The sequence below is a fragment of the Monodelphis domestica genome, chromosome 5 (assembly GCF_027887165.1).
Source record: "Monodelphis domestica isolate mMonDom1 chromosome 5, mMonDom1.pri, whole genome shotgun sequence".
NCBI lineage: Eukaryota > Metazoa > Chordata > Mammalia > Didelphimorphia > Didelphidae > Monodelphis > Monodelphis domestica.
The window spans coordinates 149,988,994-150,004,871 of record NC_077231.1 but is presented as its reverse complement, the minus strand read 5'-3'; the positions used below and the strand labels follow the sequence as shown (position 1 = coordinate 150,004,871).

The 15,878-nt window shown below is 36.0% G+C and overlaps 1 protein-coding gene across 2 annotated transcripts in view; it reads right to left on the bottom strand.

Moving 5' to 3' along the window:
* Positions 1–7,805, bottom strand: part of PRPF18 (pre-mRNA processing factor 18) — a 55,521-nt gene extending 47,716 nt beyond the window's left edge. Inside the window, exon 1 of one of the 2 annotated variants that reach the window (XM_001368644.5) lies at positions 7,608–7,805. In XM_001368644.5, coding sequence (XP_001368681.2) covers positions 7,608–7,673 — 66 coding nt within the window. In that variant the 5' untranslated portion in view covers positions 7,674–7,805. The remainder of the gene's footprint in view (positions 1–7,607) is intronic. The other variant, XM_056800848.1, reaches the window with a different exon arrangement.
* Positions 7,806–15,878: the final 8,073 nt, after the last annotated feature.

Below are 15,878 nucleotides of genomic sequence, written 5' to 3'. Positions count from 1 at the left end.
CAATGTAAAAAATTTGTTTGGAGAAAGGTTAGCATGTGACCCAAGTATGCCACAATATCTTGAGTATTAAAAGCAAAAACTAGAAGGACAATTAACTGACAAAAAAATTCAAAACTTTTCAAAATTTCTACTGTAAATGACAATACATTTGTGCTCCAGTATCTCAGACTCCAATGTTTTATACAAGGAAGTAAAAATGGTGTAAGAAAAAATAAAGAAAACTAGACCAAAACAAATATACAGAGAGGGTTATGCACAGTTCTGAGGGCTTTAAGGAACAAAGACTAAATATATATATATTAAGAAAATACCAAATGATTGGAAAAATCAGAGATGGTATTACTACTGAAAAAAAGGCAATTAAGAGCACAGAAATCACTAGCAAGTTACTTCTCTATTTCTAAGGTATCTTTCTGAGACTGACCAACAAACATGTGGAAGAAAAACAAAGGGGAATAAGCATTTATATATCACCTACCATTGGCCAGGTACTATGCTAAATGCTTCTCTAGTACCATCTCAGCTGATGCTCACAATATATCTGCAAGGTAGGTGCTGTTATTATCTCCATTTTACAGTTGAGGAAACTGGGGCAAACAAAGGTTAAAATGGCTTGCCTAGGGTCCCACAGCTATTAAATGTCTAAGGCCATAATAGAACTCAGATCTTCCTAACTCCAGGCCCAGTCCTCCACTGTATCACCTATCTACCTCAATGAATGGTAGCCTTGACAATATGGAGGGTATTTCTGATTTTTAAAAAATGAGAGAGAAAGTTAGGTTTGAACAAGTGACATTCTACAATGGACCACATTGTTAGTCGCAAAACTGGCTGAAAATGCAATTTTATTGCTTGTAAACTATTTTTAAAAAACCATTCAATTTGACAGAGCCAAAGGCTTTCCTCCAATGTTTTGTCCAATTATACAAAAAGATGACACAAGATTTCTTGGAGAAATAAATAACGAAAACAACTTTATATGCCAATCTACTAACTGCAATACATGGACAGATAAGTTCACCAAAAGTGTTTATTTCGGTGATGGAGGATATCCAACAAATAGTTCAAATAGAAGGAATTTAGGAGGGATGAGCCCCTCTAGATACTATTTACAGATGACCTTTTGACTACATCAGGTTTCAGAACACCATAGTACCTCCTAAATGAGATTAGGCACCCAAAAGTGCCTAATAATCCACAGAATGAAAAGCAAGTGAAAAATTTCTATTGTTCACAATATTATATGCAATTAAATGAACTACTGGTCCATTAGTAAAAAATTATCTTGAAACACTCAGTAGATAAACAAACGAACTATATTCCAAAGAAAAGACAAAGATAATGAACAGTATTGCTTTCATGACATTGCCCATTGTTGTTAACAACCTGAAGCTTCTTGATAAAACAAAATCATAACTTTTTAAATACTATATTCTTCTAGTAATGTCAAATAGCTGCAAAACACAAGCTTTGGAGGATCAAAATTGAGTAACCAAATAAACAACAAAGACCGTAGGCATAACTAATCTATAGTAGATTCCCAATGACAACTAGCAAACCAGACCTGTTATAAAAAAACATCCTAAATGATGTTTGACCTGAAAGGGAGATAGACCAATGATATAAGAGTGAAGAATAACTAATGAATGGTCTTTATGTTGCATCGAGAGAGATAACATTAAATGACTTTGAGCAAGAGTGCTTAACCTGGAGTCTATTAATTTGTAGGGTTTTTTCAGGACTTTGATAATATTTTAATATAACTGATTTCCTTTGTAAGCCTATATGTTTTACTTTATGAACTTAAAAATATTATTCTGAGGAGTGATTTATAGGATTCAAACTGTCAAAGAGGTCCAAGGCAAAAAAATGTTAAGAACCTGTAACATAGAGAAAGGCCCCAAAATAATGAATAAGCACATCAGTGGAGAGTTATGGGAAGATATAAAAAGAAATCAAGGTGACAGGAAGGCATGGAAGGGTTCTGATCTACAATGTTGAAGGTAGTATACACGTGTATGTAATCATAGATTTACTAAAAAAAAATTAAGAAATCTCACAGGGTTATTCTGAGGAACACAAAAAATAATGTATGTAAAATTCTATGAAATTGTAAGCCATAATAGAAATTTGATGTTATTATTGACAGGCATGTTAAGTAATAAGGCAATTAACTGCTAAACAACAAAATAATAAAAAGCACCACAGAAGTCTGACAAAAGCAAATAAAGACTAAAGAAAAGAGAACAGGAAATAGCTAATAATTCTCTTGCTTGGAGTGTCAATAAAGATACTTATAACATTTAATGCTTTTAAATTAGTGCTATATATCAAAGACACATAGTATACCCAGTGTTTTCCCTTTGTTTCTTTTTTCTACTTTTCTTCATTCCTTTGTTCCTCCATATACTAGGTCTCATTATCCTAAAACTGTACACCAATAAGGTCAAAGCCTTTGTACAAATAACATTTACTCCTACTTGCCTCAATAAAGGCAGTCCTCCAAACAAATACTTAAGGATTAAAACATACTATAATTTGGGAATTGGTGATTACATGTAAAATTCCACCTCTAACTATTTGCATATCTTTCTGTTTACAGAGAAACAATGTTCTGTATGACTAGCATAGTGCCAGGCATGTAGTAAGCCCTTAAGAAATACTTGTTTGGGAATAGCTGGGTGGGTCAGTAGATTGAGAGCCAGGCCTAGAGATGGGAGGCCCAGGTTCAAATCTGACCTCAGACACTTCCCAGCTGTATGACCCTGGGCAAGTCACTTAACTCCCATTGCCTAGCCCTTACCATGCTTCTACCTTAGAACCAATACACAGTATTAATTCAAAGATGGAAGGTAAGGATTTTTAATTTTAAAAAAGAAAGAAAGAAATGCTTGTTGTCTTGCCTAAGTAGGCTGAAATTCTATAGCACTTCCCTAGGTACCTTAATCTCTATTATAACGCCTTAAGTTATTAAGTATTAAAACAAGAAAGTTGTAGTTGTATCTTTTATGATTCTTTTTCCTATCAATTACCTAATTCCTAACAACACCTATCAATTATCTTCACCTTTCTCTATCCTCATCCATCTTAACTACTTAAACAGAGTCACTAAAAAGTTCCCAAACAACTCAACTAAAGAAAACACATTAAATAGTGCAAAGATTGGAGTTATTAAATCGACTGTGTGTCAATGTACATGAAAACTTTTATGTGTCTCTGAAAGAGAGTGTGTGACCTTTCTTTCTCCCACTAGAATCAAAACACTTGTTTTATTTGTTCAATCTCTAAACGGAGATTTAGGTGTTGCCTGATTCATCTTTGGATTCTGTAGACTGGAAATGTAATTTTTAAGAATATTTTTAATTTGGAGAAGTATAATAATTCCTCATGGTTAGGCCAAGTCAATTTAATAAAAATGACAATACTATTTAAAGTAATTTACTTATTAAACATCATACTAATCAAACTCCCAAAGAATTATTTTGTAGAACTAGTAAAAATAATAACAAAAATCATCTGTAAGAATAAAAGGTCAAGGGGGCAGCTGGGTAGCTCAGTGGGTTGAGAATCAGGCCTAGAGATGGGAGGTCCTAGATTCAAATCTGACCTCAGCCACTTCCTAGCTGTGTGACCCTGGGCAAGTCACTTGACCCCCATTGCCTAGCCCTTACCACTCTTCTGCCTTGGAACCAATACAGAGTATTGGCTCCAAGACAGAAGGTAAGGGTTAAAAAAAAAAAAAAAGAATAAAAGGTCAAGAATATCAAGGGAATCAATGGCAAAAAGAAGTAAATGAAGGCAACCTAGCAGTATCAAATCTCAAACTATACTACAAGGCAGTAGTCATCAAAACAGTCTGGTATTATATAAGAAAGATAGTGGTTAATTACTGGAGTAGACACAGTGGGTACACAATTGATAGAAGTAAATGACCACAGTAATCTAGTGTTTGATCAACTCAAAAATCCAAGCTTTCGGGACAAGAACTTATAAAAATTGCTGGGAAAACTTGAAAGCAATGACAGAAACTAGGTATAAACTAACATCTGACATCTTATACCAAGATAAGCTTAGAATGGGTACAGGGTTTAGAAATGAAGGGTAACATTACAGGTAAATTAGAGGAGCACGGTACTGAGTACAGTGTACTGTGTGCTATTGCTAGGTGCTAAGAGAGATAATAAAGATCTCTCCTAGCACCTAGCATAGTACTCAGTACACAGGAGGTACTTTTGTTGAATCATTGATTAATGGTACTTTCTACTAAATGTTCAAAGGCTTCAGTATAACAATAGAACATTCAATTAAAGACTCACAAATAGTATGAAAGAATAGAGTACTCTGTATAGCTTTAAAGATAATACCTGAGAATACAAATTCCCCAAATACCATTTTTTAAGGATGCTGGGAGATAAGAGAAAGTCATTGTATAAGCCTTAATTTCAATATTATCTATCTTACTAGTACTTTCCAATTTTCCATATATGGAATATATTATTATTATTAACTTTTATTTGATTTATTAATGTCATGTCATTTTTCTAATTTTTGGAAATTAAAATCATTATGAAACATAAAAAGCCCTCCAAAATATTGACATTCCCAGATATCTGTAAACTTTAGAAACACAATTCTACTTAATTACTTGTAAAAATATAAAATCAAAATTAAAAAATCTTCTGAATGCTATATGCAATATGATAATGCTCTCTATGCCAGAGGTGCAACAAGATCGCTATTCCTTCTTTTTCCTTCCTTCCTTTTTTTTTAAACCCTTACCTTCTGTAATCAATTCTAAGTCAGAAATTGGCAAGGGCTAGGCAATTGGGATTAAGTATCTTGCCCAGAATCATACAGCGGGGAAATATCTGAGGCCATATTTGAAACTAAGACCTCCTGTCTCCAGAACTGGGGTATGATCCACCTAGAGAGTGTTATCTATCTGCCTCATCAAGCTCACTCTTGCTAATCTCTGCTGTCTAAAATATTCTTAGCCTTTTTGGCAGTGATGAACACATAAATTTTTATTTGTATAATGGGAGAAACCAATATAATAGGTCCTTTCTCAACAACAAAAAGCATCCATCAAAGTGTCTAGTGTTTGTAATAATATACTATATTATATATACTATGCTGCACTATAGTGTACTTACACTATTACACTATAATACATTATAAACACTATAGTAATACAAAGTCAAAAAGAACAACAGTCTCTGTACCCAAGGTGTTTATATTTATTTTATAGGAGGAATACAACATGCACATAGATAGATAATTACAAGACAATTTGAGGAGGGAAAGAATATTTAAAAAATGGAGGGGCAAAAAGTAGGAAGCAGTGCTCAAGTAGAATCTTGAAGGGCACTAAAAATTTTAAGAGACTTAGATGAACAAAACTCTAATGTAATCCATGGATACAAGACAAACCATAGCAAGGGGGGAAAAAAAGCAAAAGATGAAACGTTATGTTTAGGGAGATATAATTGAGTTTGGCTAGAACCTGGAAAATACTTTCTAAGAGTTGAAGCTGCAAAGGAAGTTTCCTTATCTGAAAGTTCCCTATATAATGCAATCACAGACTCAGTCCATCTCTATGGGAACAGTCCCAGTCCATACAGAGTATGTGAAGGGAAGTATATAAAATAAGTCTAGTGAAAGAAATGTGAAAAACTTTTAAATGACTTGGGGTGGGGATGGGGAATTTTATTGAAGTATCAACAGAAAACCACTCAAACTTTTGAACAGGACAATAACATAGTCAGATCTTGGTTTTAAAAATATTATTTTGGTGGCTGTGTTGAGGATGGATTGGAACCAATAATGAGGTTATTACAAAAGTTCAGTTGAAAGGTAATGAAAGTCTGAACTGGAAAAGTGCCCACAAGAGTAAAGAGAAGTGAAGGGAGAGTTATGAAAGATGCTGTGAAAACATTTGGAAACTGAGGGTTTTATATAATAGAAGTTCATCAGATCAGCAAGAAAGAGTGTGAAGGGAAAGGAGAGGGTACAGGCAGATGGGCTGGAGGTCAATTAAAATTAGAATGGAAACATCCCGAAAGAGCTATACAGGAGACAATGTAGGAGTAGAGGAGAATCAACAGTGTTAAAAGAAGCAGGTTGTTCTAGACAGATAATATATCAATCAATGATCAAGTGCTGGTAGACCCATCTAGTACAACTCCCTCATTTTACAGATGAAAAACTGAAACCCAGGGAAGTTGTGACTTGCCTTAATTACACATATTGAGCATCAAAAACAAGATATGAATCTGGTGTTATGCTCTTTTCACTGCATGAAGGATGAAGATGAGGAAAAGTCAGAAAGCAATTTCACTGGGCTGAGAAGTGCTTGGATGGTGAAGAAGGCAAGATGACAAATACAGGTGCCATTTTTTGGCTTAGGGTTTGGAAAAGAAGTTGTTATCCAAAGCTACATAAGTAAATCAGAAAAAGATTACTTGATCCACCTGAGAGTGTCCACAATCAGTACTCAGTTCCAACAATATTAAAAATGTGGAAAGACTGTTGGGTTGGGAAAGACGCAGCTTTGGTCTTGGTATTACGTAGTTGTGGCAAGTAGAAGGTATTTTTATAGCACTTTAAAGTTTGGAAAACACTTTACAGAGATGCGTTAACTCTACTTTAAATCTTCAGGAAAATCTGTAAGATATTAACAGTATGAAGTTTCATATCTGTAAAAGGAATTGGTTGAATCATCCAACTCCAACTCTACATCGGTTTTAGAGACTTAGGGACACTTTTACTTTGAATTTTAATTGTCCTCTAATAAAGCAACAGGTATTCGTGATGCACCTAAGTATATCTGCAACCAAAATCTGATTGTAAACTACTTTCAAGGAGAGGAAGGGGTGAGAAAACACGGGCTAATTTTTTTTTTAAAGTTCTGTTACATTACAAACATTTACAGATCACTTCCTCTTCATGAGAGTGGTTACTAGTAACAAAGATAATTAAGTAAAATTATTACAACGATGTCCTCTGAAAATCCATTCAACTTTTCACATCTGTAACACTCCTCCCACTTAAAAAAAATTTAACTAGAAATCTCCTCTCCCTCTCGCGCTCCAACCCATTAAAAAAAATCCTTGGTATCAATATTTTGCAAAGTCAAATATTGTCTTGCAACTTAAGTCTTTGTAATGTACTAGTCTGTTTCAAATAAGAAGCTAGGCGATACAACAGAGTAGGGCTTGGAGTCTGAAATACTCGAGTTCAAGTTCTGTCTCGGCCACTTGCTAGTTGCATAAACCTGATACATAATAAGAGTTATATAAATGCTATTTATTATAATAATAAGTACTTGTATTCTGGGTCTCGATTTCTTCACTCGCAAAACGGACTGAAGCCGGTCTCTAAGGCACTTTCCATCTCTAAAGCTTTGCTCTTATGGGGTGGGGGGGGGGGGGGATATTAGTTTTCCTAGGATCCCTCCGTTATCTTCCACTCAAGAAATTCAGAGGAAGAGCAGGGGAAGGAGGAAGGTCGCCAAAGCTCTTCTCCACGATCCCCACTCCCCCCAGCCCAGGCTTTCCTTTCCCCCTTCCGCTCCACTTTCCACATCCTCCAGCCTGAACGCATCTCACCCCCAGCAGTTTCTTGTCCTCCACCAGCTGCCGCTTCCGAGAGATCTCCGCTTTCAAGATATCCATCTTCTGGCCGCACCTGAGGCCTCCCTCGAGGCGAGTCTCTGCGACCCCACGTACCGATTTCCAACCATCCAACTCAAGGCAGGGACAAGAAATACTGTCAACAACCACTACTTCCGGGGGAAGTTGTAGGGCAAGACTCAGTGGCGTACAGTAAAGAAGGTAAGAAGGCCAGGGAGAGATGGTGAGGCTTCCGCCTACACCGCCCTCTGGCGGCGTCTGGCGGCATCACACAGAGCTCTTTAAATTGAGTTTACGTACACAGACTAAGAATATAAAGGTCTGTGTTTAGAACTGGAAAGGGACGGAAGCAGTTCTCTACTCCAAGCCCTCTTTTTACAAGGGCCAAAAGAGATTACGTGACTTCCCCAAAGTGACATTAGAGTATACTTACTGTGTGCTAGTAAAACTTTAACAGCTGGTTCTCGAGGAAAAAATACAAGACACACTTTTAAGTTATTTACATTTTTAACATTTTCTCCTTCACTTTCCTAAATCTAGACCAATAACAAAACAATTTGATTGTTAAAGCTTATTTTAGCTCTGTGATGCAGTGTTTACTGATTTCCTCTGAGATGCAAATACACTGAAAAATGTTCCAATCCACTGACATGAGCCAATTCATTAGGGCTCCAGCACAGTTCTCTATGCTTAGGGGGAGCAGGCATGCTCCAATCCTTTGATTTTGTCATTATATGGAACTCTTAAGATGGAAACTCTCCACTGACGTGGTTGGCAATTCATTTGTAGTTTAAATAGTACTGTAAATAGTATTTATTTAGTAATTATTAAATAGTCTTATTGTGAGACCTGTACAATTTTAGAGAGCTGCCTGGGGACACTGAGGTGTTAAGTGATTTAACCAGTCAGAAACATGGCCTGGGACCAGGTTCTTCTAGTTTAAAGCCAACACTCTACCCATTGTGCCAAGTTGCTCTTTTTTATTAAAGGATAAATTATTTCCACTTGACTTGCCTTGTTCAGGACCTTCTGAATATGCACTCTGGGTTTTGTTATATAATATTATGTATTACATATTGTAAAGCAGTGGTGTTGAACAGAAGACTGAGTGCCACCTGAACCAAATTAAAATGCAATTAGGAAGTATTTAAAGAAATAAACAAAACTACCCTAAAACATTGATAATGTTAATGTGGTTTTCTAAATCAAAATATGGCCTGCAGAGATTCTTAAGTAGGGTTTAGTGGCCTTCATTTCTACTTGAATTTGACACCAGTGATGTAAAACACATTGAAGAGCAAAGATTGTTTCATCTCCTGTGTTTTTGTCCTTAGAATCTAGCACAGTGCTTTGTATATAGTGGGTACTTACTAGATGCTTGTTGTTTGACTGATTGACACATATTCTATAATATTTATACATATTCTGCCATAATATATTATTCCAGGTATGACCTCACACCTATCAGATTTGCTAACATGACAGAAAAAGAATACGTCAATGCTGGAGATGTGGAAAAATAGATACTAAATACACCACTGGTGGAGTTGCTGTCCAACCATTCTAAGGAGACTGCTACATAAGGAAAAAAGTGTTTCTAACAGTTTGAAGTACCCACAAGCAGATGGAGATAATCACTGAGGTCTTTAACTATTTGTTTAAAATTCTGTAGAGAATATTCTTATTCAAGCCCAAGTTATACTTGAAGGTTTTTGAGGTCTTTGGTGGTTGTTTTTTTTTTTTAATTTTGAGACTCTATGAATCTGTTTTTAACTTACTTGATCTAATTTACTTGACCAGTTCATCATTCTATTTGAATCCATATTAAAATAGTTCATCTTTATCCAACCATTTGGGAGAACAATTTAGAGCTAGGATCAAAGGGTTATAAAACTGTGTATACTCTTTGAACCAGCAATATCACAACTAGACTTATGTCCCAAAGATATAGAGAAAAAAAGGAAAAGATCTATATGCACATGAATATTTATAGAAGCTCTTTTTCTGCCCTCATATGGAGAATGGCTAAAGAAGCTGTGGTGTGTGATTGAGATGGAATACTATTGTGCTCTGGGAAATGATAAGGGGTAGTTTCCAAAAAATATGGTAAGACTGATTTGAACTAATATAAAGTGAAGTGAGAAGAACCAGGAGATCATTGTGCACAGTAACACCAATTTTGTAATGATGATCAACTGTGAAAGATTTAGATCCTCTAATCAATACAATGATCCAAGACAATTTCAAATGATCATGATAAAAAATACTGCCTACTTTCAGTAAGAGAAGTGATGATCTGAGTGTAAATTGAGGCATCTTTTCAAAATTTACTTTATTTTTCTATTCTTTTTTTTTCAACATGGGTAGCATAAATATATCATATATATTATACATAATATATACATGTCATCCTGGAATCTCTTTCAGGCCCTCAGAAAGCATTACTTCAGTATTCTCTATTTTGCTAAAATGAGTTCTTCTCAAGCAAGTAAGAAAAAGTCATAACACCTCTAACTAAAGATGAGGATAGAATAGGAAGGAAATAAGAGATACTTGAATTGCTCATGTAAAATTTAAATTAATATCAATAACTCCAGGTTCTTATTTTCCATAGTTTTATTGATAATCACTTGAAGTAGAAAAAATAAACAAGGATCGAAGTATAAAGCCTAATTTTCTAACCTAAATGACCACATGTGTGTCTTCTCCTGCTTGACTTTCAGCCATGCTTTTCTGCTGTATTCAGGGAAGTCAGGTTTGAAAATTAGGCTTTATACTTCTATTCTTGTTTATTTTTTCTACTTCAAATGATTATCAATAAAACTCTATAGAAAATAAGAACCTGAAGTAATTGATATTATTTTAAATTTTACACTAATTTGTTACAGCTATGTCATTTCAGGAACTGAATTAGCCTCTACCTTTCCAAACCTGATCATTGACATCATCCAATACTGATAGATTGGTATTTTTTCACAAATTACTGCTGATGCACATTTTGACAATGTAAAATACTAAGTCCCTTAGCATTATTAAATCATCATTTACACTTGAATCTAAAGATCTCCTTTTGGATATGAAAACAGAAGAGTCAAAATGCCTTGATAGAGGAAGACGTGATTTACTTTTAACAGTCTAAGCCAAATGAATTGGTTAACAATGGCTTTATTTTCTCTACTGTCTGTTCTAAAGGGGAAAAAAATTATTCCCAATATAAAAACAGGTTGGTATTTGAGCTTATTAGCTAATTAGAAATAATCTTGTCTATCACAGAATCAAACAGAATGATTAGAGAGTTCAATAAATCAGATCAAGTAAGTTAGAAACAGAATCACAGAATGTCAGATTTCGAGAAAACCTCAAATGCCTTCCAGTTCAACCAGAGCTTGAATAAGAATCTATAAAATTTTAAACAAATGGTTGTCTACCTGTTGACCTAAAGACCACTAGTGAGAGGAACTCACTTCCATTCTGACTTTGAACAATTCAAATTGTTAGAATTTTTTTCCCCTTATGGAACAAGTCCTCTGGGCTTAGTCCCTATCCAAGTACTTGGATCCCTAGCTTGAGCCTCAGAGTGTGGAGGTTTACCATTCTTAGCATCTTAAGGATAATCTTGATGGGCTGTTGTGTCTAATACTTGGGTCCCCTCTGCTATACTTCATATTATCAGTCATTATTAGTCAAACTCCATTACCTTTTAGAAAAGAGATTTATTGAGGAGGTACAGGAAGAATAGTGGTTACAAAAACAAGTCCCTACATTACCAGAGTACACATAAAGTCCTTAGGGAGAATGGGCTTCAATTTAAAGTACAATGGAATTGAAACACACATATAGGGGATACCTATGACCAACCAGTACATTCTAACTCCTGGACCTGGTAGTTTCTTTCTCCCTTTGATGAGTCCTCAGAAAGTTCCCTTTAGGTAAGTTCTGTATCTAGACTCTGAATATCAAGGCATTTTTATAGTTCATAGCGGAAACTTTCCTCCTTTACAAATAGTCACAATCTCTGAAGCCACCATTTTTCTTGAGTTGATTGTCTTTCCATATTATGCTTTCCATTCTCATTTCTGTCTCAAAGGTTCCTTCAAGATTCAGCTCAGATTGCACCTTCTACAAGAGGCCTTTTCTGTCCCATCTTACTGTCTTAGTTTGTTCCTTCTGATATTGCCTTCTATTTACACTCTTTTGTGTTTTGTATATAGGTATTTTAAGGTTTTCCCCCCCTTCTGGGAATATAAACTCCTTGACGGCAAGAACCCTTTTTTGGCCTTCCATTATACCCTTAGCACTTAGGGGAGTGCCTGGAACATAGTAAATAATTAATAATTGCTTGTCTCTCTACAGTGTTTCTTCTCTCACTGGCTACTACTATCCTAATGGATACTACTACTAATTCTAGTTGTCGTTGGGACCTCCAATGGCTCTGATGAATCTCTCAAACTCACACAGTTACCTAATCACTCTCTTCTCAGAATACTCATTAATTTAAGATCAGGATACAGTAAAACACAAAAGCAATAGCGGTACTATTGCTTGTGCACACATTAAAATTTTTTTTAATATGGCAGCTGCCTTCTCTTCACTTAGAAGCTCAAAGCAGTTCGTGCTTTGATCTCCATAAGAAGAAAATAATTGATATTTGAGGTTTGCTTTTCTTCCTTCCTTTTTTTAATTAGATTGACCAGTACTTTGTCTATTTTGTTTGTTTTTTCAAAGTACCAGCTTCTTGTCTTATTTATTAAATCAATAGTTCTATCACTTTCGATTTTATTAATTTCTCCCTTAATTTTTAGGATTTCTAGTTTGGTTTTCTGCTGGGGGTTTTTAATTTGGTCACTTTCGAGTTTTTTTATTTGCATTTCCAATTGATTGATCTCTGCTCTCCCTAGTTTGTTAATATATGCACTCAGGGATATGAATTTACCTCTGATTACCGCTTTGGCTGCATCCCAAAAGGTTTGAAAGGATGTCTCGCCATTGTCATTTTCCTCAATGAAATTATTAATTGTTTCTATGATTTCTTCTTTAACTAAACGATTTTGGAGTATCATATTGTTTAGTTTCCAATTAGTTTTTGATTTGGTTTTCCATGTACCATTACTGATCGTTATTTTTATTGCCTTGTGGTCTGAAAAGGCTGCATTTATTATTTCTGCTTTTCTGCATTTGTGTGCTATGTTTCTGTGACCTAATGTATGGTCAATTTTTGTGAATGTGCCATGTGGTGCTGAGAAGAAGGTGTATTCCTTTTTATCCCTATTTATTTTTCTCCATATGTCTATTAATTCTAATTTTTCTAAGATTTCATTCACTTCTTTTACCTCTTTCTTATTTATTTTTTGATTTGATTTATCTAAATTTGATAATGGTTGGTTCAAGTCTCCCACTAATATGGTTTTACTGTCTATTTCTTCCTTCAATTCTCCTAGTTTCTCCATTAGAAATTTGGGTGCTATATTATTTGGTGCATATATGTTGATTAGTGATATTTCCTCATTATCTAAAGTCCCTTTTAACAAAATATAATTACCTTCCCTATCCCTTTTGATCAGGTCTATTTTTGCTTTGGCTTTACCAGATATCATGATTGCCACTCCTGCCTTCTTTCTGTCAGTTGAAGCCCAGAAGGTCTTACTCCATCCTTTAATTCTGACCTTGTGGGTGTCTACCCGCCTCATGTGTATTTCTTGGAGACAACATATGGTAGGGTTTTGGATTCTAATCCATTCTTCTATTCGTCTATGTTTTATGGGTGAGTTCATCCCATTCACGTTCAATGTTATGACTGTCACTTGTGGACTCCCTGGCATTTTGATATCCTTCCCTAATTCTAACCTTTCTTCTTCAGCTCTACCTTTTAGTCCAGTGATTTACTTTAAATCAGTCCCCCTTGTATTTCCCTTTCTACCCCCCTCCCTTCTTATTCCCTCCCTTATTTTCCCCTGCAGTCTTCTTAAAAATTCCCCCCCACACCCTCTCCCTCCCTTGTACTGCTTCCCTCCCCACCAGTCTGTTTTTTACCCTTCTACCCCCCTATAGGGCGCAAATCTATTCTCTTCCCCAATGGATTGGATTGTTCTTCCCTCTTTGGGTCAGTTTCAAAGTACGTAAGAGTTGAATATTTCCTATCTCCAACCTCTTTACCCTTCCAGTGTATCGATGTTCTCCCCCCTCCCGCCATGAGCTTCTTTGTGATATATAAATCTATCCCCATTTGTCTCTTTTCCCATTTCTTTTAGTCATAATCTCTTTTCTTTTTTAACTTTAGTCATGTATATATATATATATACATACACATGTATATGTATTTATGCATGCATATCTCTATATACCTATTTATGTCTTGTCCTTTCATCCTATACAGTTTGTCACTGTTCCCTCTGAGTGTATTTCTTCTAGCTGCTTAGGTGATAGCAACAGTTTTTAAGAGTTGCCAATGACCTCTTTTCTTATAGGGATACATATCATTTTAACTTATTGAGTCTCTTAAAAAAAAAAAAAAACCTTTGTTGTTGTTGTTTTTCCCCTCTTTTTTAATTACTTTCTGATGATTCTCTTGAGTTCTGTGTTTGGACTTCGAATTTTCTGTTCAGGTCTGGTCTTTTATTTATGAATACTTGGAACTCTTCTGTTGTGTTAAATGACCATACTTTCCCCTGTAAGAATATAGTCAGTTTTGATGGGTATTTTATTCTTGGCTTTAGGCCTAATTCCCTTGCTTTCCGGAATATCATATTCCATGCCTTTCGGTCCTTCAGTGTGGATGCAGACAGATCCTGTGTTATCCTCACCATGTTTCCATGGTGTCTGAATGGTTTCTTCTTGGCAGCTTGTAATACCTGTTCTTTTATCTGATTGTTTTTGAATTTGGCTATAACATTTCTTGGTGTTGTCAGTTGGGGATTAAAAACAGGGGATGATCTGTGGATTCTTTCAATCTCCACTTTCCCCTCTTGTTCTAGGATTTCGGGACAGTTTTCCTGGATAATTTCCTCTAGTATTATGTCCAGGCTTTTTCTTTTGTCGTGGTCTTCTGGTAGTCCAGTTATTCTTAAATTGTCTCTTCTTGAATGATTTTCTAAATCGTCTGTTTTGTGAATGAGATGCTTCACATTTTCCTCAATTTTTTCATTCTTTTTGTTTTGTTTTATAGTGTCCTGCTGCCTTGTGAGGTCACTTGATTCTAGTTGTTTTACTCGGGTTCTTAAAGATTGGATTTCATCTTTGGCTTTTTGGTCGTCTTTTTCCTTCTGGTCTGAGTTTCTTTGAAGATTGTCTTTCATCCTCTTTATCTCATCTTTCATCTCCTTTGCCTCATTTTCCAGCTGGATGATTTTGGCTTTCAGGACACTATTTTCTTGTTTTAGTTCAAGTGCCTCTGTTTCCAGATGACTTAACTTAATTTTTAAGTTCTTTTCCCAATTGTCTTCAGCCTCTCTTAGTTGTGTTTTGAGTTCTTCCACAGCCTGTATCCAATTCGCTGGGATTTCTGGTTTATTGTTTGCTGATCTCTTCCCCTCTATTCCATTTGGTGAGTAGTAGCTGTCTATTGTAGTTTCTTTCTTCTGTTTCTGTTGTTTGTTCAAATTCACCCCTTCTTTCCTCCCCGTATTTGTCTGTGCTCTTGTTCCTCTCATTTTTTGTTTTTTAGGGACTTCTATCAGTCTCCCCTCTTGGAGCTTTAACAGAGGATCTCTTGGTGTAATCTCTGAGGGAGGGTTGTTGGGGATTTGAGCTTTCCTGTCCTCTGGAGGCTTTTGATTGGCTTAAAATCCAGCAGTCAGTGAGGATGGTTGGGGAGCCTGGGCTTCCCTGTGTTCTGGAGACTTTTGATGGGATTGAGTTCAGCTTAGTTGGGCTGGGTTTATTCTGAGTTTTAAACTTCCTGGACGGCTGGAGCAGATATGGAGGATCTCTAAAGCTCTGGCCAGGCTGCCAGGTCTATGCTCCTTCTAGGCTGCCATCTTGACTTCGCCTCTAGGTTTCTGTTTTTTTCAGAAGACCCAGCTCTCTAAGGGGGGAGGGGTTGTGGCTTGCCTGGACTCTGAGGGCTCCTGATGGGATTAGGTTCAGGTGGTGTGGGCCAAAAGATCCTGGAGCCAAAAAAAAAGAAGAAAAAAAAAGCAGCCACCTCCTCTTCCACAGTCTGTGTTGAGTGCCCAGAAACTGGCCCAGGTTACTTTCAAGGTAAGCTCTTTGGAGCAACCCCTTTGCCAGCCCTGAGTTTTCTGTCCTTTC